Source organism: Lathyrus oleraceus, chromosome 2 (genome assembly GCF_024323335.1).
Source record: "Lathyrus oleraceus cultivar Zhongwan6 chromosome 2, CAAS_Psat_ZW6_1.0, whole genome shotgun sequence".
Lineage (NCBI taxonomy): Eukaryota > Viridiplantae > Streptophyta > Magnoliopsida > Fabales > Fabaceae > Lathyrus > Lathyrus oleraceus.
This window is the reverse complement of record NC_066580.1, coordinates 151,203,248-151,230,866: the sequence shown is the minus strand read 5'-3', so window position 1 is coordinate 151,230,866 and position 27,619 is coordinate 151,203,248. Positions and strand designations below refer to the sequence as shown.

Here is a 27,619-nt window from a genome sequence, read left to right as displayed (position 1 = left end):
TAATCTCATCTCATATTTATAGACAGAGTATGACAATTTATGAAGAGATAGCATATGCATAGTGTAGATGCATTCTGGGTTGCTAGAATAGAATGATCACACATATTCTCAAACACTATCTTGAGCAATAGTATTGCAGGGATCGATGGACAATTAGAATTGATGGCAAAAGTGTTCTTAAATCCTAATCTGTAAACCATGACATGCAATATGAATGGATGCATACTTTAACTTAAAGCAATTGGCAGACATTTTACTTCACCAAATAATTTTCTTGCTATCAAAAAATTCACTTTACAGGTAAGACAAAGGGGTAACAGAAAAAGCTTTCCCCACCAATCTAAAACCTTCCAAACCCTATAATAAACTCAACTAAAAACAAAGAATGGACATTTCTCATCACTCAACAATACTCTTAATAGGAGAGTTCAATGACCTCAATAGAACTATGAAAAGGTATTAATGCTAAAAACACAATAGCAGGAGTAAAAATTTAAGAGAAAGCCTGCTGCATATGCTTGTTTCTACCGCGTCTAACTTTAATCGTTCGGTTACATGTGTCCTACCTTTTATGTCCTCAACCCAACCAACCAGTCAGAAGATTATAATGGCAAATTTTCCAGCTTTTTACACTCAAAACGTAGCCAATCGCCACATCTTTTTCCTCACGGAAATCCAACTATATTTTGGAATTTCCCAAAAAATAAGACTCAATCAATCATCTAATATAAGCAGAGCCTAGTAATTGCTTGGCCAATTGATCTGTGCATGTTGAGGTTGCTGATAAACATTTCCACCTGGTCCTACCATGTCAACTGCTCCTGGCATTGTTTGAGATTGCTGCAACAGTGGATGGACTGTTGCAGCTGTCACTGCTTGAGCGGGGTGATAGATGCTTGCAAAAGTGCCATGGCCAGCCTGAGTCGGGGCAAAAGTCACATGCGGACCTTGAGGAGGAAGGTTGTAGAATGAACTAGTTGGCAAATTTGACATGTCTCGGCCAGGTGCAGCCACCCACACTGCTGAACCTTCACTCTGCAGACGAAATATAAACAGTCAAGTAAAGTGGAAAAATTTATGGCCTGTGCTTTTTCATAATTGTCCTGAAGGAGCAGAAATCTGCTAAGCTTAGAGCATGTTTGGATTGGTTAGTTAGAGTTTATTTATTGACATAAATGTTTGGGGGAGTTTATGGAAAAAACTTATGAAATGTCCATAGCTTGTTTTTAGATTATTTCCGTATGAAAATATTATATTGAAAACAGTTGATTTTGTTTTAAATTTTGTTATAAAAATAACTTATGCACTTATGCTAAGCACTTAATTACATTTTCTATCCAAACAAAGCCTTTGTTGTACTCCAACACGTGAATCGGTTAATGTGGTTTTCTTTGTTGGTTCAAATACAAGGTTTTTGTTTTACCAAATTGATGACACTAGAGCCAAAAAGGAACAAACATTACAAACCTGTTGTCCAGTGATGTATACATTACTTTCCTTGAATTGGGAGGAACCGAGATCCTCATTAGAGTTCGAATTCCCTGCAGTTGTTGCAGAGTTATGATTATAACCAGCTGGAGAGGAGCCATATAGTCCAAAAGCATTTGGCATTACAAGGTGAGTTGTGTTTGCTGGATTTGTTCCAGGTTTGAATTGTGGAAGAGGATATTTGATTCCTGGAGCTGCCACAGTTGGGGGAGGTGGATATACAGTGGTGGCCTGAGGTTGTTGAGGGAACGCACCGTTACCCAAAAATTGGTGGATTGCTGGAGGTGGGACATAAAATGGTGAAAAGTAGTGACCATAAGGAATGTAGTTTGGAGGGTAATGGGATAAATGAACCGCACTCGGCCGGAAGACTGGGACAGGCTGCTGAGTAACGGCTATTGTACTTTGCATCAGTCCTGCAGCTTGAGTTGTAAGTGGAGTTTGACCTGCTGTGGACAAGATACCCTGCAAATAGAATATGATTATTTTAATAGATGTTGTTAGTTATAATTTGGAAATACACAAAACTGAGACTTGAGTTTTAAAATTAATCATGAAGTTTCTTGTTGTAGTAGTCAAGAATTTATGAATTTTTAAAGGGTAAATATAAATGCGGCAGACAGATTTTCAACTCAAACTATATGCTATTGATGCAAACCTCTTGAGGAGATTGAGAATTTGGAGCAGGCAGCACTGTAATATTGCCGTTGTACTTGGTGGTTGCCCCGGCAGAAGCAAAAGGAGAAAGACGGCCATCACTATCAGTACCTGGTCGGTAAAACTGGGCATAATAACCAGCTGGATCCAACTGTGGATGGACCTATATAAGATAAAAACGTACTTAACTTTTTAAGCAACAAAAATGCATAACAAACTAAACTAAAATATGAACAAAAACCATATAAGTAGCAGGGCTCACAATAAAGCTTGGAAGCCGAGAAATATCACGTGTAGACTCAGAATTGTCAAATGGTGTGAGTTGAGGACCCAGCATCGGTGGCACAAAACCATAACTGTAGTTTGGAGAAATATGCACGCCTGGGTATTGATGACCTTCGGACGGCAAAGCAGCGTCTTGCTTGGACTCATTAGACCCCTGAATAGCACTGGATGACCCGTCAACCTCACCCGATTCTAGATTCACAGGTGTGTTAGTGGGTGAGAGTGAATGATCAGGATAATCTTCCACCTCAGACGTAAGCGCATCATTTTGACTGTTGAGATAAAAAGACATGATTCATGAAGTGAACAAAATGGAAAACCATGAGAAATCAAGTTAAAGAGTGTCTGTTCTCTCTATTAACATACAAAAAGTACTTCTATATTTATATTCTTCCCAAGTTTTAATAGAACTCATCAAAATGAGATTCTAAGTCCTACACGAACTAGATTCCCAAAGCATATAGTTGAGCATTACAAACCTTGAATCCTGCTCCTCCACAGTTTCTTCAATATTCTGAGAAGTTTCAGAAAGTGGCGTGGAATTGGAACTCTTTTCACTATCTGGGCCACTAACATAGCTTGTTGTATCAACTCCAAAATTGACTCCCAAAGTTCCAAAGCAAAACTTGTTCTTCTCAGAATCTGGTACTATGATATGATTTGGAAGTATCACATGTTGATGCTGTGGAATACGCAAATTCTCCAGCTTTTTCTGAAGTTTTGAAGTAGCTTCTTCAGTGTCAAGGGCACTAGACGCAGACTGTAACTGTCTAGGTACTTCAGCTGATTCGGGAGGAGCCTCAGGTGCAGTAGCAGGTCTAGAATTCTGATTATAAGAATTTGTGGACTTTGGTTTCCATTCCTTATTAGAAACAGCTGCGGAATAAAAGAAAAACTAATTATAAATCTTGTTCAAGAGAAGAATGATAAGGGCTATGCATGAGACAAAAATTCTGTTGGTTGAATTGCAGAAAATCACCTTTCTGAGGGCCATTTAGTTGTTGAGACCGGTTATTGTAATTAGAGGACGGGCGACTAACTGAAGGGCTTCCGAGAGTTACCGACGATGATGGGGATGGTATCTCATTGCCGTAATTTTTTGCCACTCTCGGGGATTTACCTTGAATCTTTTCTTGCACAGAAGAGCTACCAGTCTCAGAAGCTGCCATTGAGGGGAAATATTGTTCTTTAATTATGTTTTTAAAACTTTAAAACTAAAGAAACTATAAATGTAAGATAACGCCAAACGTACTAACCAGCAGTTAGTTTGTTCTTAGCTGAGTTAACAGCATTTGATTCTCCAAGAGAGTGCTGGTTTCCCACTTCGCGTCTAATTGCACCGACAACACCAGGAAGCCATGAATTATCAGTTGGAACCAATACTGGATCAGAAGAAGAGAAATGAGCCGATGAGGATGCCGGCCCAGTTTCAGAAGCAATTGTTGCAACTTGATTTGATTTATCAGAAGATGAAGCACTATCCACATTATTATTATTATTGACAGAAGATTGAACCATTATGTCTCCGTTTCCAGCAGGTGGTGGGGCAGGACTCGCACTACTTATAGTTCCAGAAGCCACATTTGTAGGACCATTGGCAGTAATAGGCACAGAGCTGAGAAAGCATATGTATAGTTAATTAGTTATGTAGTTTGAACTTTAAACATGTAGAAGGATTTAAATTAGCATTGCAGTAACATAAAAGACAGAAGACAACAATGGTACTTAGGGCCTGTTTGGATTATAACTTATTTGAGCTTATCTATTGGCATAAGCACTTGTGAAAATGTTTGAAGAGTTTATGGAAACAGCTTATGATATATCCATAAGTTGTTTTCCGCTTATATACATAAGCTCTACATGATAACTTATCAAAACAGCTCATAGCGTATATGAAAATAGTTTGATTTTATATTATATTTTGTTATAGAAATAACTTATGCATAAGCCCTTACATGATAAGCTCTTATGCTACAATCACTTAATTGAACTATTTATCCAAACAGGGCCAAAGACGAATTACTCAATATAGTAGTCACCTTGTTCTGGAACTTTTCCCTTTAGATATTATCTCTTGAGAAGCTGGTGGTTGTGGCACAATTTTCTCAGAAGGTAGACGAGCTCCACTATCTTTGCCTGTAACAGAAGTCTTTCTTCCACTGGCATCTGAGAGAAGGTCCATAAACATATTCTTAATTTAGGTGCTTTGACTAGCCAACATAATATCTAAGTTTGAGTAAGAATCCACACTATAATGCGCAGCTATAGCTGTTATATTTCACATTTTCACCTAAGCTACAAAGTATACATGTAAAAAGCTGGGTAACAACTTCCAAGATATGTTGCAAGACCATTGGTTTGAAAACAAGACAGAAAACAGCTAGGCGATACTACTACATCATGTTCAATTATCCACTTCTATAACTGCTCGATAGATACGCAGCCTAAAGTTGTCAGAGCAAAAAACAAGTTTATCCAACACAAGAAGGGGATTATTTAATATAGGGGAAAATGAATAAATAAATAAATAAAGAGTCAAACACGTTGTAGTTCAGAACAGTTATTCACCATGAGATATATTATGAGAAGAAAAATTTCCCCGGCCACCCCTAGGCCCCCGTCCATGGGTGCTAGGTCTCCCGCGTGGTTCTAAATGTTCTCTGTTGTTGAGATTCTGCAAAATCATTAACAAATAAAGGAGAAACAAGAACAGAATTAGCAAACTATGTTGAGAGATTAGCATAAATTTTGAAAATGAGTAGAGCATAAGTTGAAATTAATAAGAGCCATGTCACATAACCAAACGAGTGGCACGACTTCTTAGAACTCCTAAAAAGTCCCTAGTCAAGTATTGTCAAGTATTAAAACCTAGTCAACAAAAATTACAAAAGAAAAAATGGATAATCAACCAAGAGAGCCCATTAATATTACATTATTGAAGTTCATCACTTACAATAAATATCTTACCTCCTTTCTTCTGTCCCTCTTTCTTTTGACCTCATGAAATGTGTCTGTAAAACAAGTAATTTATGTTTAGGCACCAATGTAGCAAGAACAATAAAATAGAGAATAGATCATAAATTCATTTAAAGTTCAGACCCAATGAGCCCATAAGAGTCACTCATGATGGGCTTCAAAAAGAGAAGAATGAAATATTAAATCAACAACCCAGAAACCTGTAATACAATGCCCAAGCTGCTTTAAAATGTCATCATAAATAGTAATATAATGGATCCTTATGTGCAAATATGATGACAGCTTGAAACACAACGCTCCAACCAATTACTCAAAAGGGAGAGCAAGTAAAAGAAAATGAAAATGATTACCAAAAAGCATCTGAACACACATCTAAGGCCACTCAAGTGCATGTAAACCCAGAGTTACCATTTTGAGCGGGGCTATGCCGGGAGAGCGGCGCGGAGGCCGGCCGCTATGTCTCATTTTGAGATTTTGACAGCAAATGACCTTATCACGGGTAGCAAGAGCGGAACCCGGCCCGGAGTGGCATTCTCAAAAATCACGGTAACATCGCACAGCATGTAGAAGCTAACAATTGTAGCTTCAGTAAAACCACGGTGGAAAGGGTCTTAAACGTAAGGTGGCGGTGGCTCACTTTGTTTCCAATCACACGAAAACTAGCAAGATTCTAATCAAAATGTCACAAGATATCGGAAAATCTTCAACTCAAACTTCATGCACCAATAGATTATTCCATTAGAATCAAATGCTTTTTACAAATATCAGAAAATCTCAAGGATACTACTACATGCAACGGCATCATAGCATTGCTCTTGGCCATTACTAAATGCTTGTTGCAAAGCACTTCACTGTTGTGGCGTGTAGCACCGCAATTAACGTATCAACACACACAACTAATTTAGAGATCAATAACTACTTTTCAAGTACAAAGCATAGTATCTTGCTTTGTAGATCCAAATTTAGGGTTTGTCAGCAAATTTTTTTGAATCAATTTGACCCTCCTTCACCCATGTTCTAGCCTTCAGCCCTTCATTCAGGACTGCATCCTACTAGGAAAATCTGTTATTCATGCAACTCTTTTTCCTTCAACCTATAAGATAAGGTCAAACATCAGCCAATATATGGCTTGAACATATGTTTATAGGTGGGGGCAACTCTCCCCTTACAAGCCGGTTTGTAGGATTGAGCAAGGTCCAAACACAATTCTAAGGTGGTATCAAAACCTCGTTCAAGATCCGTTGGGCCACCTACTAACAGGTTTCTGCTATCAAATCATCCACCATTTTATATTCACGCACCAAGCCCAATAGTGTTGGGCGTGAGGGGTTAAGAGTCCTACATCTAACAATATATGGCCTAAATATATGTTTATAAGTCGGGAAAATCCTCACCTTACAAGCCGGTTTGTAGGGTTGAGTTAGGCCTAACCACAACTCTAAGAGGTATGAAGTTAAAACAAAATGGAGTATCAACTATATGTCCTTCTGAATTGTTTGAAGCTTTGCACTCCAAACGATGTTTAGTTACTATCAGATGCCATAACTGTTGCCTACAAACAGAGACGAGTACACCAAAGTGTGTTCCCTTGGTTGCAACGGCATATGTGTTGGCAATGTGCACTCCCTCGGGTTCAGCAGCCACCTCCATCCTCTGTTGTGCTCCCCTTTGTTGTGTTGTGTTCATAGTTGCCACCGTTAAATTTATTTAAAACATGTTTGTTAACTTTGGAAAACACGTAAACAACTGTCCCGATTTAACTTAACTAGCCATTTTTTACTGATTTGAGTTTTTTCTCTCCCTATAACCAAACCGAACTGGCCAACACCCTATCTACTTTGCCACTGTTAGCTTTGAATTTTGCCACATATTTATAAACTATGGATGAAATCGAACAAGAACTGCAGATAAATTATTCTATAAACACATAGCCGAGACCATCAATGCAAAATTAAATGCGGATTGATTTCCAAACTATCCTTATGCATAGGGAAAAACAGGAAATACAAGTGTGCGGTCATTGAATCTACAACATATCAATGGCATTAATCCTATTGAGCATCAAAAGATTCGGTTTTAAGTATGATTTAGATTTTAAATAGACTACACAAGACGGGATTTCTTCTTATCATAAAAATGAATAAGAAACTAGATGTCCTACCAAAACATAAATATCAGTTCTGCTCTCTACTTAATAAACAATCTGCTAAAAACACAATTCTGAAATTTCAGTTCAGCCATGCATTTGTAAAAGGAAACTTTTGACCTAGTTTAATTAACCAACTTACTAAACTCCATGCAAACATAAGAGCATCAATCAAACAAAACTAAATATCAAACGAACCTAGATTCAGTAACGCAGAAGACTTAAAAACAGAAACAGCTACAGAAATTCACAATTCTATCCCAAATACTAAACTTTAACTAAACCAAGTTACAGAAATTCTCTCAGAAACCTAATCAGGCATTAAAATTAATTCAAATCTTAGCCTAACAAACTGTATCAACATTCAACACTATAGAGTCATTATAGCAAACATCTTAAGGTCCTACTAAGAAAAAGGTAAACAAAATCAAACCTAGATGAGAAAAAACATGGATCACAAGTAGTAATATCAAGATCAAATCCAGGGTAACTCAATAAGCAGAAAAGCAACAATACCCTGAAGAAGGAGCTTCTGAGTGGTCTCATTGGGATCCATAGAACATTCCTTAAGCATTGCATAGATATCTTCATCACTGTGATTACCTGTGATCTCCTTAATATTCTGGATCGTCTTCTTCACACTGTTTGGAATTGAAGCCCTAAACCCACTACCACTCATCTTACAAACAAGAAAGTCGCAAACTTTGGAAGAAAAAAATAGTGGGCAATGAAGATTTGGGAGTGATTGATTGATGGGTGATAATAGCAAAAAGGGGTTAAAGAAAAAAAGAGTTGTGGAAAATTGAGAGAGAAAAAAATGATGAATTTTCAATGAGGGTTTGAATTGATGTATTCTATCTCAATCTCAATTCTCAAGTAGGGAATGGGGAAAAGAGAGAGAAGAGAGAAAGAGCAGAGGCTAAACCAAAGTGTGTGGGTTTGTTGTGTTTTTTTTTTGTGTGCATTGGCTCCCTCTTTTTCTTTCTGTCTTTTATTTTCTTTCTTTTTTGAGTTTAATAAAATACTACTTTATTATAATATTAAATTAATAAAAAATACACAAATATATTTTCATAAATTGATTTGATTTGAACTATTTTTATAAACAACTTATTTATATCGGTTAATTTATAATGTAGTTATTGTCTATTAAATGTTATATTAACTTTATTTTTGGTGTCAATTTTACAATAACTATTATATGTGTATGTCTTGTTTAATTTTATTTATTAGCAATAAATATTCATCTTTTATTGATTTGTAAAGTAAATTGTATTTTATTTTACTTCAAAAAGTTAGGTAGTAAAAGTGGCAATAAATTCTAAAAGTGGAGAATTGTGATGTCATATTAAATATTTTTACAATATTTTATTATTTTAGTGGTACATCTCAAAGAAGTTGTTATAATATATATTTTTTTATTTTATATGAAAATTATTCAAAGGATTATATCTTTTAATTAATTAAATCATAAACATATCTTTTAACTCTTAACTGATTAGTCAATAAAAATATTTGTAGGTTAAAATTAATTTTATATATATATATATATATATATATATATATATATATATATATATATATATATATATATATTATAAAAAAATTACAGTAAGGTGATATGAGGTTATTCTCATTATGCTTCACAAGAGAATATGTTTATTATGGTTCATATGTAGTAAGTAGCTCGCCGTAAAAGAAAACATGGAGATAACATGTTTTCTGTCCGTAACCACGTATGGAAGGATTCATGTCTACGGTTTCCTAAAAAATAGGCAATCAACGGGCTCCTCATTAAAATTGGAGTGGTTAATTCATGTTGATAGATCTTTATAAACATCTCAATCTGGGGGTTGAAAGGATATTCTTAATACACAAAAAATATTTCTGAAATATAAAGTTTCTAACTCCAAGTGAACTTGCATTCTCCATTTCAAACACATCTTCAAAACATGGCCTCTAACCACCGTAAATTTGTCTTAAACCACTGAAAATCCTTAAAGCTTATAGTCACCCCTACCAGCATAAGGGTGTCACACATTTATACTTTTTTAGTAAGTACATTGTCGTTCACCGTGTTAGACGAGGGCAACAATTTATAGGGGGTGAATAGATCGCAAATAAAATTTTCTTTGATTTAAAAATTTGTTTTAAAAAATTATTTACTATGGCAAGCAAAAGCAATTTCAGATTGACATTCGTCTATCCGAACCGTTATCAGAAGAATCAGAATAAAATGTATAATAATGATGAGAAAACAAATCCATATGCTTTTTAAAATAACGTTTGAACAATGTTAGACTTTGTAATCAATTTCTAATGAAACAGTAAACAAAAAATTGACTTAGATAGTTTATCAAATATTTGGTGTGTAATGATGACCAAACTTATTTTTCCTTTGTGTTGTTTATGTGAAATCCAATTGTAATTTTATAGATTGCAATTATCTTACGAAATAGTTTGAAATACTTCAACACAAAAAAGAATTATCAGTATATGAAATTGCACACTAAATCAATTCACAAAATGTAAAGAGAGTGAGAGAGAGTGAGAAAAAAATGAAGGGATTTGTTTAGGCAGTTCCCCAATTGTCCTCATTATGGTTACGTTTGCCCCTAATTCCAAATAGAATTGAGATATTGAATTAACCTTTGCAAAAGTTTTATACAAGAGAAAAATAGCAATCCAAACCCACAGACCCTAAGTTTGATGTTGATTATATCTTCTTCTTTTCCCTTAATCTTAAGCAAGATCAAGTGACACAATATTTCCAATTGATCCTTCGATTCCATTACTCCTTTAACAGAAACTCTTTTCTTTAAAATTTTCACTCAACTGAACCTAAATTGTAAAATCTTGCCCCAAGTCTTCCAATTGATCATCTGGTTCCGCTACTCCTTTGGTAGAAATCTTTCTTCAAAGCTTTCACTTAACTAAATCCAAATTGCAAAGAGTTGTGCAAAAAAAACCCAAATCATCCTTGATCTCGGAGGAAAAGTCCTAATTGGTTTTATCAATGAAACCCCCAAAGAATACTCAACTCAATAAGATTACACCAATCATAAACTGAACCTTATCAATCTTGTATCTAGATGGCACCTAACAAAAATGATTATGTGTAGTTGTTGTGTGTATGCATAGAAAAAGGTTAAAAATGATAAGAAAATTCTTTGTATATTCTTTGTTTTAATTATTTTGAAAATGATACATGAATATATATATATATATATATATATATATATATATATATATATATATATATATATATATATATATATATATATATGTGTGTGTGTGTGTGTGTGTGTGTGTGTGTGTGTGTGTGTGTGTGTGTGTGCGTGTGCGCGTGCGTGTGCGTGTGCGTGTGCGTGTGCGTGTGTGTGTGTGTGTGTAAGGAAAAAAAACATAATTTAAAAAAATTAACAAGTTTTTTTGAATTTTAGACCGTATGTGTCAACCTCTAGGAATCATGTGTCAACCTATAGAAGCATTGTTGCTTCTCTGTGTCGATCTCAAATGGACAAAAAAATTGGTTTTTCAAACAACTCAGTATGTGTCGACCAATATGACGTATATCTTATAGCCCTCCTCTTGGTTATATCCTTGAGCTACTATTCGAACCTTATTCCTTGTTATCACTCTATTTTTGTCCAATTTATTTCTAAAAACCCACTTAGTGTCAATAACTTAATGATCTTGCGGAGGTGGTACAAGATCCCACACATCATTTCTTTTAAATTGATTTAACTCATCTTGGATCGTCATCTTCCTCCTTTCCAGGTTTCACCGCTTCAGGTTGATCAATTCCTTCTTCGGTGTCCTTGAGTATGTCTTTTAAAGATACGCCTACATGATGAAAAGAAATACATTTCTCAACACTTATCGAATAAGATTCATCAAAAGTAACATGCATAAATTCTTCAACAAACTTTTACTTTTTATACGGTACGCTTAAAGATCTTTTATATTTTGTTGGATCAATAGCGAAGGTAACTTTTGATTCTAAAGCCTTGCTCAATTTGGTTTTAGAGTAATAATCTATTTTTTTCAAATGTGACAAGTTTCATAACCAAACAAGAAGACTTATCATCCTTAACTTTAGCTTTTGTAGCATCTAACATGGTTTTCATAAGAGCTTTCATTTATTTTTTCGTTTCTATAACTTTTGCTTCTAAGTATGAAAATATTCTTTTATTAAAAGCCAACCTTTTAAAAGCATATATTGCTTATCCATGTAAATTTTCAAAAGCAATTTGTAAATCAGAAAAATACATTTTATCAATAAATTCATATTTGGAATAACTTACATTCTTTTTCTTGTGATTTGCCATGAGACAAAGATTTGTCATTTCATCACTTTCACTTGAGATCAACTCCACGTTATGTCCCAAAAGGATAAAGAAACTTTCAAGGAGTACATACAGAGATGGCGCGAGATTGTTGTGTAGGTTAGTCCTCCGTTGGAAGAAAAGGAAATGACAAAGTTATTCTTGAAGACGTTGAGTCCATTTTATTATGCCCGAATGGTTGCAAGCGCTCCTAGTGATTTTACCGAGATGGTAAATATGGGTTTGATATTAGAAGGTGTTTGTGAGGGACTATTGAAAGAAGGTGGTTCATCTGACAGTTCCAGAAAGTATGGGAATGGATTACCCAAGAAGAAGGAACATGATGCTAATGATATCTCGCAGGAGAAACGTAGGAGATTTCTGAGGAACAGTCAACATCATCAGCATATGGCATCAGTAACTCTAGTTATTAATTCTACTTTAGTTGTTCAAGTATCACCGAGTTATCAACCGCATTTTCAACAACGTATCAATCAATAACATTGACAGAATCATGCCTATAGGCCCACGCAAATTGATCCAATTCCAACTACCTATACAGAGTTGTTTCCTGCTTTAATACATAAGAATTTGGTGCAAACAAGAACTCCACCAGTTGTTCCGAAATAGCTTATGTGATGGTATAAACCTAATCATCATTGTGCATTCCATTAAGGAGCACCCGATCATGATATTGAAAATTATTTCGCTTTGAAAGCTGAAGTGAGAAGGTTAATGCAAAGTGGTATTTTGTCTTTTGAAGACTCTAGTCCTAATGTACAAGTTAATCCATTGCCCAAACATGGTGGTGCAACCGTGAATATGGTTGAAGGGTGTCCAGGAAAGTACCGAGTTTTTGATGTCAATCTGATCAGAAGATCCTTGGTCGAAATGCATGCAACTTTGTGCGAGTTGAGCTATTATGAACATGATCATGCTTCTTGTCATGTTTGTTCCAGAGATCTCTGAGGACGTGTTGTGGTAAAAAGAGACTTATAAGAAACGCTGGATCAAAATCTTATTCATATTACAAGGGACAAAAATGAAGATGAGCATGAGGTGAACGTCATAGTCCCCCATTTCAATCTCCCAGAACCAATTGTGATTGCATATAATGGTCAGAAGTTTGTTGTTTCTTTGTTGATCATTCGTTTGGCAGGTCCTACGCCTTACGAGTCTGATAAAGTTGTTCCTTACAAGTATAGTGCTACCATGGTGGAAGACGGTAAAAAGATGCATATTCTTGCTTTCTCGTCTGTTGTAAACATTGTCGATGTAAGTGGTGTGACCCGAAGTGGTCGAGCATTTGATGTTGCAGCTCCTAAGAGGACTGAAGAGGTAGTGATAGAGAAATCAACTCAAGCGAAAACTCTTGTTATGCAGATTGGCCAATCCATCAGTGTGAATCAGAATGTTGATCAAGATGAAGTGTTGAAATTGATTAAGAAGAGTGATTTCAATATGGTAGACTAGTTATTGCATACTTCATCCGAGATGTTTGTATTATCTTTACTGATGAGTTCATGAAATTCTGGTATCAGATATGAGATGTCAAAGGTAATGTCACGACACTAATATCTGAATAATATAAACAGGATAAAAGATAAAGAATAGTAATGCAAGTGACACAAGTAATTGTTAAACCAATTCGGTGTAAACTCACCTACGTCTGGGGGCTACCAAGCCAGGAAGGAAATCCACTAAACATAATTAGTTCAAAGACTCTCAGTAAACAACTTCAAGTTACAGACTTTTCACCTAATCTCTACCCGTGCGACTTCTACCTAAGAACTCTTAGATATGAGATCCTACTCACTCCCCCTCAATCACAACAATGATGTAAAACAAGTATTACAATAAAAAGAAGACACTTTTCAAAAACACATACTTGATCTTTCTTAAAAGCTTCAACCAAGTAAACACACACTCATGCTTCAAAGCTTAGAGTGGACAAATTACAACTCAAAAGTCAGTCCAATTGAATCATCTATGGACGAATGAATGGCTCACAATACACACGACCACACAAGATTAAAACCCTTATTCTCTCTCAATATTTCGTTCGTTATTTCTTGTGTATAAAACCAGGTTTTCCACGCCCTTTATATAGAAGTGTTTGGCTGGGCTTGGACATCATAAAACCCTAAAACTATTTTCCATTCATATCTTCTCATGACAGCTGATAATATCTCGTTAGAAAATAAGTCAATCTGGTTGTAATTATTGATTGAATGACGCGTTCAATCATCTCATCAATCACACATAGATTTGATGGAGAATTGCTATCCAAGGCGTTGCGGAATTTAAAAATTTCTCCATTTAGTGATCCTTACGAATGGGCATGATCAGTGATAGAATCGTTACCTCTTGTGGCGATTCAAACCTTTGGTGCAGATTTCTGATAATGATCAAAACCTTTGATACAGATCCACGGGACGATCACGAACGTTGAACGATGACAACGTCTCTACTCAGTCCACACGAACGGATTCCTTCAATCGCAGTGCTAGCTGTTATGAATGAAGGCATTGAGTGAGAGAGAGATACGAAATTCCAACTCTTCAGTTGTGTTTTCTGTCTCAGTGAGTTACAATGCTTCTACCCAAGGGGTTCTATTTATAGAACCACTTGTGTGGGCTTCAAGCCAAAAAGCCCACTTAAGTGCATTTTGGCCCATATCTCATAAAATGCCAAAATCACTTAAGTATTTGGTACCTTACCATATTTTGTATTCTACTTAAGTACACCGTACCTTACGATGTTCCTTAATTATTCTATCTCTCATCAATCCGTCCTTTGTGTGTGACCCTATAGGTTTTCGCGGCATTGGCAATTATATTAAATCACGTATTTAACATAATAAACAGTGAGCGGTATCTAGCAACACATCACTGCTACCCAAGTCACGAAAATGTCATGTGATCTGACAAAACCTCCTGTGATAATAATTATGTGTATAATTACCCCTTTGCCCTTATGTCTATATTGAACACAAGGTATAGACCGTGTCACCCTTGTCCAGTTCAATATTGGGCCCATAGACATTTATCCTGTTACGCAGGATTGGCAAATTCCATCTAGGACACTCATGTCCCTCAGCATGCTTCGTGGAGTACCCATCAACTGTCTTTATGGTTATCCAGTTACGGACAACATTGGATCAGCAATAAAGCACTCGACTCTACATCTAGGATCCATAGTGGTTTCAGGTCGAAGAGTGGTATACACTATTATCACCATGAGAATAACTTATGACACTTTGCATAACTTTCTATATAGTATTCTCATAGCGGGTCAATCCGGTATAAATATTACTCCTAATATTCATACCTATGTTTAAGACTTGATAACTCTTTATCCATGATCCATGAGATGTGATCATCAGTCTACAAACATAATAGTCTTAATGCTTTAATGTTATCCCACTTCACATTAAAGCTCGACTACGGATACTTTAAGAACAGTGCCCTTATGTTTAATGTGTTCTCATGATTAAGTCACACTTAATACATTAAACGGACTATCTATTCTAGGGACTTTATTAATCAACCATAATAAAGAAAATGCCTTTTATTATTAATAAATAATTCGATACAAGTACCAAAAGTATTGGCCTCTAGGGCTTACACCAACAATCTCCCACTAGCACTAGAGCCAATTAGGCATACCCCGTATGCCCATTGATCTAGTATGGCCATCATGCTTCTGCTGCACAAGAGGCTTTGTCAGTGGGTCAACTATATTGTCAAGTGTAGGTACTTTACATATTTTCGCACAACGCCTAAGTATGTGTTTGGATCGTTGGTGAGATCTAGGCTCCTTAGCTTGTGCGATAACACCATTGTTATCATAATAGAGACCAATGGGATCCACAATGCTAGGGACTATGCCAAGTTTATTGATCCAAACAGATTCCTTTGCTGCCCTTAAGGCATCAATATACTCGGCCTCAGTTGTAGAATCAGCAACTGCATCTTGCGTTGAACTTTTCAAGCTCACAGTGCCACCATTTAAGCAAAACACATAACCAGATTGGAATCATTCATATTAAAGCGTCTCAGCACTTTGTCTATGTATGTACTCTGACTTAAGCAGTTTTGTGATCTATCTCTATAGATTCTGATTCCTAATATATAGGCTGCTTCACCTAGGTCCTTCATAGAAAAGCATTTCCCCAACCAAGACTTTACTTGTTGCAGGGTAGGGATATCGATTCCAATGAGTAATATGTCATCTACATATAATACGAGGAATACAATCATGCTTCCACTAACCTTCTTGTAGACATGAGGCTCATCTTCATTCTTGATGAATCCATACAGTTTTACTGTTTCATCAGAACGAAGATCCATGAGTAGGTCATAGGCCCATCTTGATCCATGAGTAATACATCACCTTGATCAGATATCCATATATCTCAGGTAGGTGACGTATCCTGCCTGACCTACGCTGGTCTTGTTCTACTTGAGTAGGTTGCTCTTACACAACTACTTGTGTTTCCTGCTCTAATTCCTCCATAGGTGTATCGATACTTTGTGATTCTTGAATTTCTTTAAGTTCTACTTTCCTCCCACTGATTCCTTTGGAAATAAAATCCCTTTCTAGGAAAACTCAAGTTCGAGCGACAAACATTTTGCCCTCAGAAGGATTGTAGAAATAATATCCTCTTGTTTCTTTAGGATACCCCACAAATAAGCATTTGTCAGATTTGGGCTCAAGCTTAGTTGAAATTTGTCGTTTCTCATAAACTTCGCAACCCCAAATCTTCATGTAAGACATATGTGGTCTCTTACCACTCCATATCTCATATGGTGTCTTTTCAACCTTTTGGATGGAACACGGTTAAGTGTGTAAGCTGATGTCAATGGTGTATGTCCTCAAAAGGAGTTTGGAAGATTGGTGTGACTCATCATGGATCGGACCATGTCCAACAGGGTTCGATTTCTTCTCTCAGATACACCCTTCCATTGGGATGTTCCAGGAGGAGTAAGTTGGGATAGGATCCCACACTCTTTCAGATGGTCATCAAACTCTAGGATTAAATACTCATCACTTCGATCTGATCGAAGAGTTTTAATATTCTTACCTAGTTGGTTTTAACTCGTTAGGTTTCACCCTTTTGTATTAATGTTATTAATAGGCATTTCAAGATCAAGGACATATAGTCCATTGTTCATTTGTGCAGTAGCATAGAATATATCATTCAAATAAATTGAGCAACAATTGTTCTTTATTATAAATGAAAAACCAAACTTGTCCAAACAAGCAATGGAAATAATATTCCTGCTAATTGCAGGTACATAATAACAGTTCTCTAACTGAATTATTAAACCACTAGGTAAAGTCAATACAAAAGTTCCTACGGCTAAAGCAACAACCTTTGCTCCATAGCCAACTCGTAGGTCGACTTCACCTTTTGCCAAATCTCTACTCCTTTTTAGTTCCTGCACATTTGTACAAATGTGAGAAATGCATCCAGTATCTAATACCCATGATGCAGAAGTAGATAAATTAATAACAAAAATACCTGAAGTTGAAGTCTCTACTTCATTCTTCTTATCTTCCAGGTACTTTGGGCAGTTCCTCTTCCAGTGTCCGGTCTTACCGCAATGGAAGCAGGTGCCTTCTTTTGCTATGCCTCCACTAGGCTTCAAAGCAGCAGTGGGTCTGGGATTGGCAACTTCCTTGCCCTTCCCCTTATCACTCTGCTTAGTGGGCCTTTTGTTCTGTCTCTTTCCATTTCCGATCATCATAATGGACTTTCCTTTTGACTTCAGATTCTGCTCGGCAGTTCTTAACATCGCGAGTAGTTCAGGAAGAGATTTGTCCATATCAATCATATTGAAATTTAGGACAAATTGACTGAAACTATCTGGCAACGATTGCAAGATCAAATCAGTTGCAAGTTCCTTTTCGAGGGGAAAACCCAATCTCTCAAGGTTTTCCACATACCCAATCATCTTGAGTACATGGGGACCTACAGGGGCTCCCTCAGCTAACTTGCTTTGAAAAAGGGCTTTTGAAACTTCAAACCTCTCATGCCTTGCTTGCTCTTGATAGAGCAACTTCAGGTGTTCGATCATATCGAATGCTGACATGTTCTCATGTTGCTTTTGCAATTCTGAGTTCATGGTAGCCAGCATGAGACAAGCAGTTTCATTGGCATCATCAACATGCTTCTTATAAGCATCTCTTTCTGCCTTAGGTGCAGAACTAGGAGGTTCCTCTTCAGGAACAGGTGTCTCCAAGACATACAGCTTTTTATCATGTTTGAGGACAATCCTCAGGTTTCGGTGCCAATCCAGAAAATTTGTCCCAGACAATTTTTCCTTATCAAGGATTGATCGCAAGATGTTGTTAGAGGTGTTTGCTGTCATGGTAATCTACACAAGGATTAATGAAAAATATAAGTATCATTGACATATTTAATTAGGCCTTTTAATTAAACATGCTCCCACTATTTTACTCAAAACAAATGACCCTCATCATCTGATTCGGAAAATCCCGTTGGAAGATTTTCTAGTGGGTCGAGATCCATATTTCACTTCGTTCTAAGTCCGCGTAGGCGGATTACACAAAACTAGGTTATTTAGGTAGGAACTCCTTCCAATTGTATCTCATACAACTCTCGAAAATTTCAATTGGGTGAATAACTCCTTATTCCAATCCATCATATGGATTATTCCCAACTCTTGCTTCTAAGCATATATAAGAAAATTATAATCAAGTTTGACTCATCGTTTTAGTAGTTGGATATTACAATTATCCCATCGCACCTTAACTAATACAAAACATGCACCTCACGTAGGCGAAACCTACATTATTCGATACCAGTCTTGATGAGTGCTAAAACTTGGAAAGCAAACATATATAATATTCTCATAATTTGTTTAGTTAAGTTTGACCCATTGTTTTAACAGTTGGATATTACAATTATCCCATCGCACCTTACTAATATATAGATCATGCACCTCGCGTAGGCGAAACCTACATTATCCATTACTAGTCTTGATGAGTGTTAAAACTTGGAAAGCATAAACTTAATATTTAATTTGAGGGAATTGCTATTTTTCTGATCTCACCGGCTTGTTTATCATATAAACCGTCTCTCACATGCATCAACATACATTCACATGCATCAACATACATACATACATAATGAAACAGTTATGGCCCCTAGCGCAATTGTTCTCCCAAGCCAATGAGAGAACCTAAGCTAACCTACAACGATCTAAGCTTCTCCAAGCAAGATCTTCAAGGTTGTCCTCCTTTGGCACTGACTTCTTTGCTTTCTTCATATCATTACATTACATGAAAGAAACTCGTTTTACATACAAGGGAGTGAGATGAGAAAAGAAGTTACATTTGGGAGATTAAGAGAGAGGCACGACACGCAAGTCGTATTTAAAAAACCCAAAACAAAACAAAGGAAAACTAAGGCCATAACCGATCACCACAAGACAATAATAAACACTTTATTATTATTATTATTATTATTATTATTATTAATTCCTTTAATTAATTAAAATCAAATTAAATTTCGACGACCGATCACACTACGCAGAGTTAGCCGGGGGTCCGCTGCCCGGACAGTGGGAACGGGTGTTCCGCTGCCCGGTCAGCGGACGGTCCTTGCGGGGTCGAAGGGGCAGCGCCCCTGCTCGAAAATTTTAATGAACAATTCATTTAAAATTGACGTCGTTTTTCGTATCAACACTTGATACTTCAAAGCACTTTTTCTAGCCGAACGAGTGAATTTTTTCTTGCGTTAACCGGTTAACCATATGCGTTAACCGGTTAACACTGTTTGAAAACTTTTAGAAAATTCTTTTCTGCCTTGCGTTAACCGGTTAACCATATGCGTTAACCGGTTAACACTGTTGAAAAATTTCTTGGAAAACTGTTTTCCGCCTTGCGTGAACCGGTTAACCAAATACGTTAACCGGTTAACACTGTTTGAAAATTAAAAAAATTTATTTCGTATTGTGTTAACCGGTTAACCATACGCGTTAACCGGTTAACACTGTTCGAAAAAGTGTTTAGAACGCACAACTCTTGTGCAATCAAACCCCAATCGCATAACTCTTTGACAACACAACCCTTGTGCCGTCACTAACCCTGATGCACCAATTTCAGACCGTCAAACACATCTTGATTGTTAATTCAGTATGATTGATCAACACGTCATTGCTTCACCATACTAATGTCGGATCAAGAAGCAAACAACCATTGATCGCTCAAAGGAAAACAATCATTGAGGGTTTGAATGAACGAAACGAGAACACTATATCATATATAATGTATTTTGCATCAGGATTACATATATCACATATATGTAACTTGATCGATCTCAATTTAACCTTTGATTCATTCTGTCTTTAATCATATTATTACAGAACAAAAACAGTTATCAGATTCATGGTTTCGTAAGTGGCTCTGATACCACTGATGGAGAATTGCCATCCAAGGCGCAGCGGAATTTAAAAATTTCTCCATTTAGTGATCCTTACGAATGGGCATGATCAGTGATAGAATCGTTACCTCTTGTGGTGATTCAAACCTTTGGTGCAGATTTCTGATAATGATCAAAACCTTTGATACAAATCCACGGGACGATCACGAACGTTGAACGATGACAACGTCTCTACTCAGTCCACACGAACGGATTCCTTCAATCGCAGTGCTAGCTATTATGAATGAAGGCTTTGAGTGAGAGAGAGAGATACGAAATTCCAACTCTTCAGTTGTGTTTTCTGTCTCAGTGAGTTACAATGCTTCTACCCAAGGGGTTCTATTTATAGAACCACTTGTGTGGGCTTCAAGCCAAAAAGCCCACTTAAGTGCATTTTGGCCCATATCTCATAAAATGCCAAAATCACTTAAGTATTTGGTACCTTACCATATTTTGTATTCTACTTAAGTACACCGTACCTTACGATGTTCCTTAATTATTCTATCTCTCATCAATCCGTCCTTTGTGTGTGACCCTATAGGTTTTCGCGGCATTGGCAATTATATTAAATCACGTATTTAACATAATAAACAGTGAGCGGTATCTAGCAACACATCACTGCTACCCAAGTCACGAAAATATCATGTGATCTGACAAAACCTCCTGTGATAATAATTATGTGTATAATTACCCCTTTGCCCTTATGTCTATATTGAACACAAGGTATAGACCGTGTCACCCTTGTCCAGTTCAATATTGGGCCCATAGACATTTATCCTGTTACGCAGGATTGGCAAATTCCATCTAGGACACTCATGTCCCTCAGCATGCTTCGTGGAGTACCCATCAACTGTCTTTATGGTTATCCAGTTACGGACAACGTTGGATCAGCAATAAAGCACTCGACTCTACATCTAGGGTCCATAGTGGTTTCAGGTCGAAGAGTGGTATACACTATTATCACCATGAGAATAACTTATGACACTTTGCATAACTTTCTATATAGTATTCTCATAGCGGGTCAATCCGGTATAAATATTACTCCTAATATTCATACCTATGTTTAAGACTTGATAACTCTTTATCCATGATCCAAGAGATGTGATCATCAGTCTACAAACATAATAGTCTTAATTCTTTAATGTTATCCCACTTCACATTAAAGCTCGACTACGGATACTTTAAGAACAGTGCCCTTATGTTTAATGTGTTCTCATGATTAAGTCACACTTAATACATTAAACGGACTATCTATTCTAGGGACTTTATTAATCAACCATAATAAAGAAAATGCCTTTTATTATTAATAAATAATTCGATACAAGTACCAAAAGTATTGGCCTCTAGGGCTTACACCAACAAGATTAGCATAAAAAACGCAATCACACAATACATAACATTCAGACTGAATGTTCTGTATACAGATGTCATGACATCGGGTCTGACATCTCAGCAAAATCCTACACATTCACATTTTAAACACCCAACAGGAACATATTATCTTATGTCAAGACAACACTTGTGACAACTTGTGAACACTCTAGGTTTTACCAAAATTGCTGCCAACACATAGAACCAACAAACTCCCTCTTTGGCAAATTTTGGCTAAAACATACATCAGACCATTTGTTCACAAGAGTAAAATCACAGTATCAGATTTAGCAGTAGAAGTTATAAAACACACATTACTAGCTAAGATAGCAACTAGTAAACATATATTAAACACACATGCGCTTGTGCTCTTCCTCCCCCTCAGTCTGCTCAACACAGACATCACCTTCAACATCACCTGTAACATACATCTCCTCATCTAACATCTCCTTCAATAACACATGTACTAAACAGATTATCTCCATAATATATCATCTTCAATATCATCTGTCATATGTCATCTGTTTATAGCATAATTACTTTAGCTACAGCTCCTTTAGCTACTTCTCCCCCCTTTTAGCCAAAAGAGACCAAAGAGACCAATGAGACAAAATAAATGTCTATTAGTCAACCAGAATGTCACATAGAATGTCAAAACATATTGTTTGGTGTTACAGAACCATAAATATACACAGTTTAACAAGCTGAGATAAAAATCCAGAGAAATAAAAAAGAACCCAAAAAAAATACATCAAGGCATCAAAACATGACTGCAAAAAAAAAACATCCAGAACAGCACACCATCAGAACAATGGGGGACAACTGCAACAAAACTATTCAAAGGAGCTTGCATCTTCATCAGCTTCAGAACCAGAACTGCCACTTGATTCATCTTGAGATTCAGACCTCTCACTAGTGGTTTGGGCTTCTGTTTCCTTGGCCTGTCCAACATTATCTCTATCAACTTGCTCCAAGCTATCAATCAGAACCTCCAAAGCTTCTTTCCTGGCTTTAGCTACCCTTATCCCCAGTCTCCAATTCCTTACAAGTTTCTTTCAATTCAGCAATCAGATCACCTTTTGAGGTTGTCTTCTTCACAGCAGATGTCATGACAATGTCATTGACATGACTGCCTTCAAACAATTTGTAATGAACTGATAGAGGGGGTTTCCTTCTACTAGGAAGATCATTTGTGCTCAGAATTCTAGGTTGCTGGCTCAGAATGATCCCACAAATCATTGAGGGAAAAGTTATGGGCAACTTCACTGCATTTGTAGAAGCATGTTTCACAATTTGTTCAAACATGAATCTACCATAATCAAAATTCAGCTTGGTTCCAACAACAAATATGAACCTTTCAAGAGAATTTAAGATTGTAGAGATGTGATTGATTGGTACCCAATTTGCTGACCCTATCTTGTGCAAGATAGCATATTTCACAGTTAGCTTTCCAGTAGGGAAATGCTTTTTGCTAGGCCACTCCTTGACCTGTCTAGCAGTTATTTCCCTACAGACCTCATTATTTGTGGCTTCTAGTTTACATGCACCTTCTGTTCCTCTTCCTAGAAACTTATTAATCACAGTTGGAGAAAAATTGATACACTTCCCTCTAACAAACACCTTACAAAACTCTTTATTGTTTTTATCAGCAATGTCCTCAGGGATATTCACCACAAATTCTTTAATCATACCTTCAAAACACTGAGATAACCCAGTAACAGTTTTCATTGATCCAACAGATTTAATCAGATCCATGACCTCTTTAACCTCCACAACATCCTTGCCCAGTTCTCTTTCCACAGCCATTCTTCTTTGGATTACAAACTTCCATTTTGCTCTTCCATCTTCAAGATGGAAGGAAATATTATCCAAGTGTACAACAACAACTTTTGTAGGGGATTTCCTAACAGTTGACCTCTTGACAGGAGAGATGTCAGGGATATCTTCTTCAACATCTTCATCTAAGTCAGAACTTTCTCTTACTTTTCTCTTCTTCACCTCCACTTTGCTCCAAGACTTTGAGGGGCCTACAGCAGTAGCCTTCTTAGCAGTTTTGGTTGTCATCATCTCAGCCACAGACTTACCCTTTCTGGTCTTCATCCTCTTAGCCACACTAGGCTTCAAGTGATGAAGCAAGTTGTCATCTTCATCATCCGAACTCTTAACTTCTAGGTCAATCACCTTCTTAGCAGAGTCATGCTTCTTAGACTGAGAAGCATTGGCAGTAGGTGATGCTACAGATTTCTTACTAGGCAAAGTTTGCCCTAAAGAGCATAATCCTTCAACAGCTATATCTTTTTCAGACCTAGATGAATCATCATCTTTCTCACTGTGAGGTCCAACCTCAAGAGAGGGGTCCCTTCTTGATAGAGGAGTAGAAACTCCCTTTACAGAGTGTCCTTCATTGAGGATCCTCGTGACAAGATTTCTAATGACACGATCAGTATGATGCATGTCATCCTTAGAGCTAGGGGTATTAGAATTGTTACCTTGAGTATGGCATACAATGGAGGATGAACCAGGAGCATCTTCTGGAATGGCTGATAGGGGAATCACGTCCAAAATGTCTTCATTAAGAAAGTCCGTAGAGGGCGTTCTAGCTTTGTGCGCAGGTTTGGTAGTTTTAGAACCAGATGGTGAAGGATGTTGTGACATCTTGTTGTTCTTGTGGAAAGGTTTATGTTGCCCTAGCAGAGAAGGTTGTTGAAGTTGAAGGAAGGTGGAAATGTTTGAGTAGAGGTTGCGTGTGAAAAGACTATAGATGGAAGTTCCAATACTAGGTGATGATTTACCATAAATGGGGCACTTTATTTTAAGTGGGCAGTCAATATTTTTATTACCTTTTCCACTCCAAATTAATTGCTATAAATTCTCATAGATACAAATCCCTAATTTCCCTCTTAGACATTCAAATTGATTATCATCCAAAGCCTTTGTAAATATATCAGCTAATTGCATTTCAGTAGTAACATGCTCCAGGGCTATGATTTTCTCTTCCACAAGTTCTCTTATAAAATGATGACGAATATCAATATGTTTTGTCCTGCTGTGCTGAATAGGATTTTTAGAAATATTTATAGCACTCAGGTTGTCATAGTACAATGTCATGATATCTTGCGTGACATTGTATTTAGTCAGCATCTGTTTCATCCAAACCAGTTGAGAACAACTACTTCCAGCTGCTATATATTCAGCTTCAGCAGTGGATAGAGGCACACACTTTTATTTCTTACTAAACCATGATATTAAGTTGTTTCCCAAGAAGAAACATCCTCCTGATGTGCTTTTCCTGTCATCATCACTTCCAACCCAGTCAGCATCATAGTATTCAATCAGCATAGATCCAGATCCATGAGTGTACAACATCATATAGTCACTAGTGTCATTGACATATTTCAGTATCCTTTTCACTTGGTTTATGTGACTGACTTTTGGTTCAGCTTGATATCTAGCACAAACACCTACAATAAAGGCAATGTCAGGTCTACTTGTTGTGAGATATAGCAGACTTCCTATCATGCTTCTATAGAGACTTTGATCTACACTAACACCATTTTCATCTTTGGAGACTTTCAGATGTGTAGAAGCAGGTGTCCTTTTATGACTTGCATTCTCCATGCCAAACTTCTTAACAATGTTTTTGTCATATTTGCTTTGAGATAGAAAGATAGAATCTTCCATCTGCTTGACTTGTAACCCAAGAAAATAGGTCAGCTCTCCAACAAGGCTCATTTCAAATTCAGACTGCATTTGTTTGACAAAATGTTCGACCATCTGATTTGACATCCCATCAAACACAATATCATCCACATATATTTGGGCCACCATGAGTTTTCCTCCTTCATTCTTAACAAATAAGGTCTTGTCAATGCCTCCCTTCCTGTATCCATTATTAATGAAAAACAATGTGAGTCTATCATACCAAGCCCTGGGAGCTTGTTTCAAACCATAGAGGACTTTCCTCAACTTATACACATGCTTTGGAAGATTTGGATCTATAAAGCCTTTAGGTTGTTCGACATACACTTCCTCATTTAAGTAACCATTCAATAAGGCACTTTTTACATCCATTTGGAATAGTTTAAACTTCAGAATACATGTCACTCCAAGCAATAGTCTAATGGACTCAAGGCGAGCTACATGGGCAAATGTTTCATCAAAGTCAACTCCTTCAACTTGAGTGTATCCTTGTGCTACTAATCTTGCTTTATTTTTAGTAATCACCCCTTGTTCATCAGATTTATTCTTGTAAACCCACTTTGTTCCAATAACATTTATTCCTTCAGGTCTTAGAACCAGTTCCCATATTTCATTTCTCTTAAATTGGCCTAACTCTTCCTGCATGGCATTGATCCATAATTCATCAGTCAAGGCTTCCTTGACATTCCTAGGCTCAATCTTGGACACAAAACAGCCATGTGAGATCACTTCCCTTGATCTAGTTGTGACCCCTTTATTTGGGTCTCCTATAATGAGATCTTTAGAATGATCCTTCTGAATTCTGATAGAGGGACCCTTATTAATTTTTTCAGCTTCAGGTTCAGCTTGAGTGAGTTCACTCTCATTACTTTTGTCTGGGAAATCAGCTGGGGGATCATTTAGGGATGTCTCAACATCGTCTGTGACATCAGCCTGTTGATCATCAACCACAACATTGATAGATTCCATCATTACTTTTGTTCTGGAATTAAAGACTCTAAATGCTCTGCTGTTTGTTGAGTAGCTCATAAATATTCCTTCATCACTCTTAGGATCCATCTTCCTTCTTTGTTCACGATCAATCAAGATATAACATTTACTACCAAACACATGGAAGTATTTGACTGTAGGTCTTCTTCCTTTCCAGACTTCATATAAAGTAGTAGGAGTCCCTTTCTTCAAGGTTACTCTGTTATGAACATAGCAGGCTGTGTTCATAGCTTCAGCCCAGAAGTGGTAGGGAAATTTCTTAGCATGAATCATAGCTCTGGAAGATTCTTGGAGAGTTCTATTTTTCCTTTCTACCACACCATTTTGCAGAGGAGTAATGGAAGATGAGAACTCGTGACTAATTCCTTCAGATGCACAGAATCCAGCAAATTTGTTGTTCTCAAATTCTTTCCCATGATCACTTCTGATTCTGATAACCTGACTTTATTTTTCTCTTTGAAGTCTTAGACAAAGATCTTTGAAAACTTCAAATACATCAGATTTTTCTCTTATAAAATTGACCCAGGTGTATCTGGAGAAGTTATCCACCATCACATAAGCATACTTTTTCCCACCAAGACTTTCCACCTGCATGGGTCCCATCAAGTCCATGTGGAGAAGTTCCAGCACTCTGGAAGTGGTGTCATGTCTGAGCTTCTGATGTGACATCTTTGTCTATTTTCCAATCTGACACACCCCACAAACTCTTCATTCATCAATCTTCAAGTTTGGAATTCCTTTGACAGCTTCAACAAATATAATCCTCTTCATTCCTTTAAGATGTAGATGGCCCAATTTTTTATGCCATATCTTCACTTCTTCTTCTTTGGCTAGAGTACACATTGATGAATAACCAGTTTCTTGAGAACTCCATATATAGCAGTTGTCCTTAGACCTGACTCCTTTCATGATCACTTCATTTTCTTTATCACTAATCAGACATTCAGTTTTTATGAAGTTTACAGTTAGACCTTGGTCACATAGTTGACTGATGCTTATTAGGTTTGCAGTCAGTCCTTTAACAAGTAGGACATTGTCAAGGTTAAGGACTCCAGGGCAGTTTAGCTTTCCAATCCCCTTAATTTCACCCTTTGCTCCATCACCAAAGGTTACATAGCTGGTGGCATGAGGATGAAGGTCAATTAGCAGGTTTTTGTTTCCAGTCATGTGTCTGGAGCATCCACTGTCAAAATACCAGTCTTCTTTGGTTGAAACTCTGAAGGAAGT

At 36.9% G+C, this 27,619-nt stretch overlaps 1 protein-coding gene across 1 annotated transcript; it reads right to left on the bottom strand.

Moving 5' to 3' along the window:
- Positions 1-251: 251 nt before the first annotated feature.
- LOC127118609 (GBF-interacting protein 1-like) lies at positions 252-8,520 on the bottom strand. Its single transcript, XM_051048832.1, has 11 exons — positions 8,069-8,520; positions 5,398-5,441; positions 4,999-5,104; positions 4,470-4,596; positions 3,687-4,045; positions 3,410-3,592; positions 2,910-3,306; positions 2,408-2,702; positions 2,147-2,308; positions 1,468-1,953; positions 252-1,035 (listed from the first exon to the last, which is right to left on the bottom strand). Exons 1-11 carry the CDS (start codon positions 8,229-8,231, stop codon positions 739-741), a joined length of 2,619 nt encoding a protein of 872 aa, XP_050904789.1. The 5' UTR covers positions 8,232-8,520; the 3' UTR covers positions 252-738.
- Between the last annotated feature and the right edge of the window lie 19,099 nt (positions 8,521-27,619).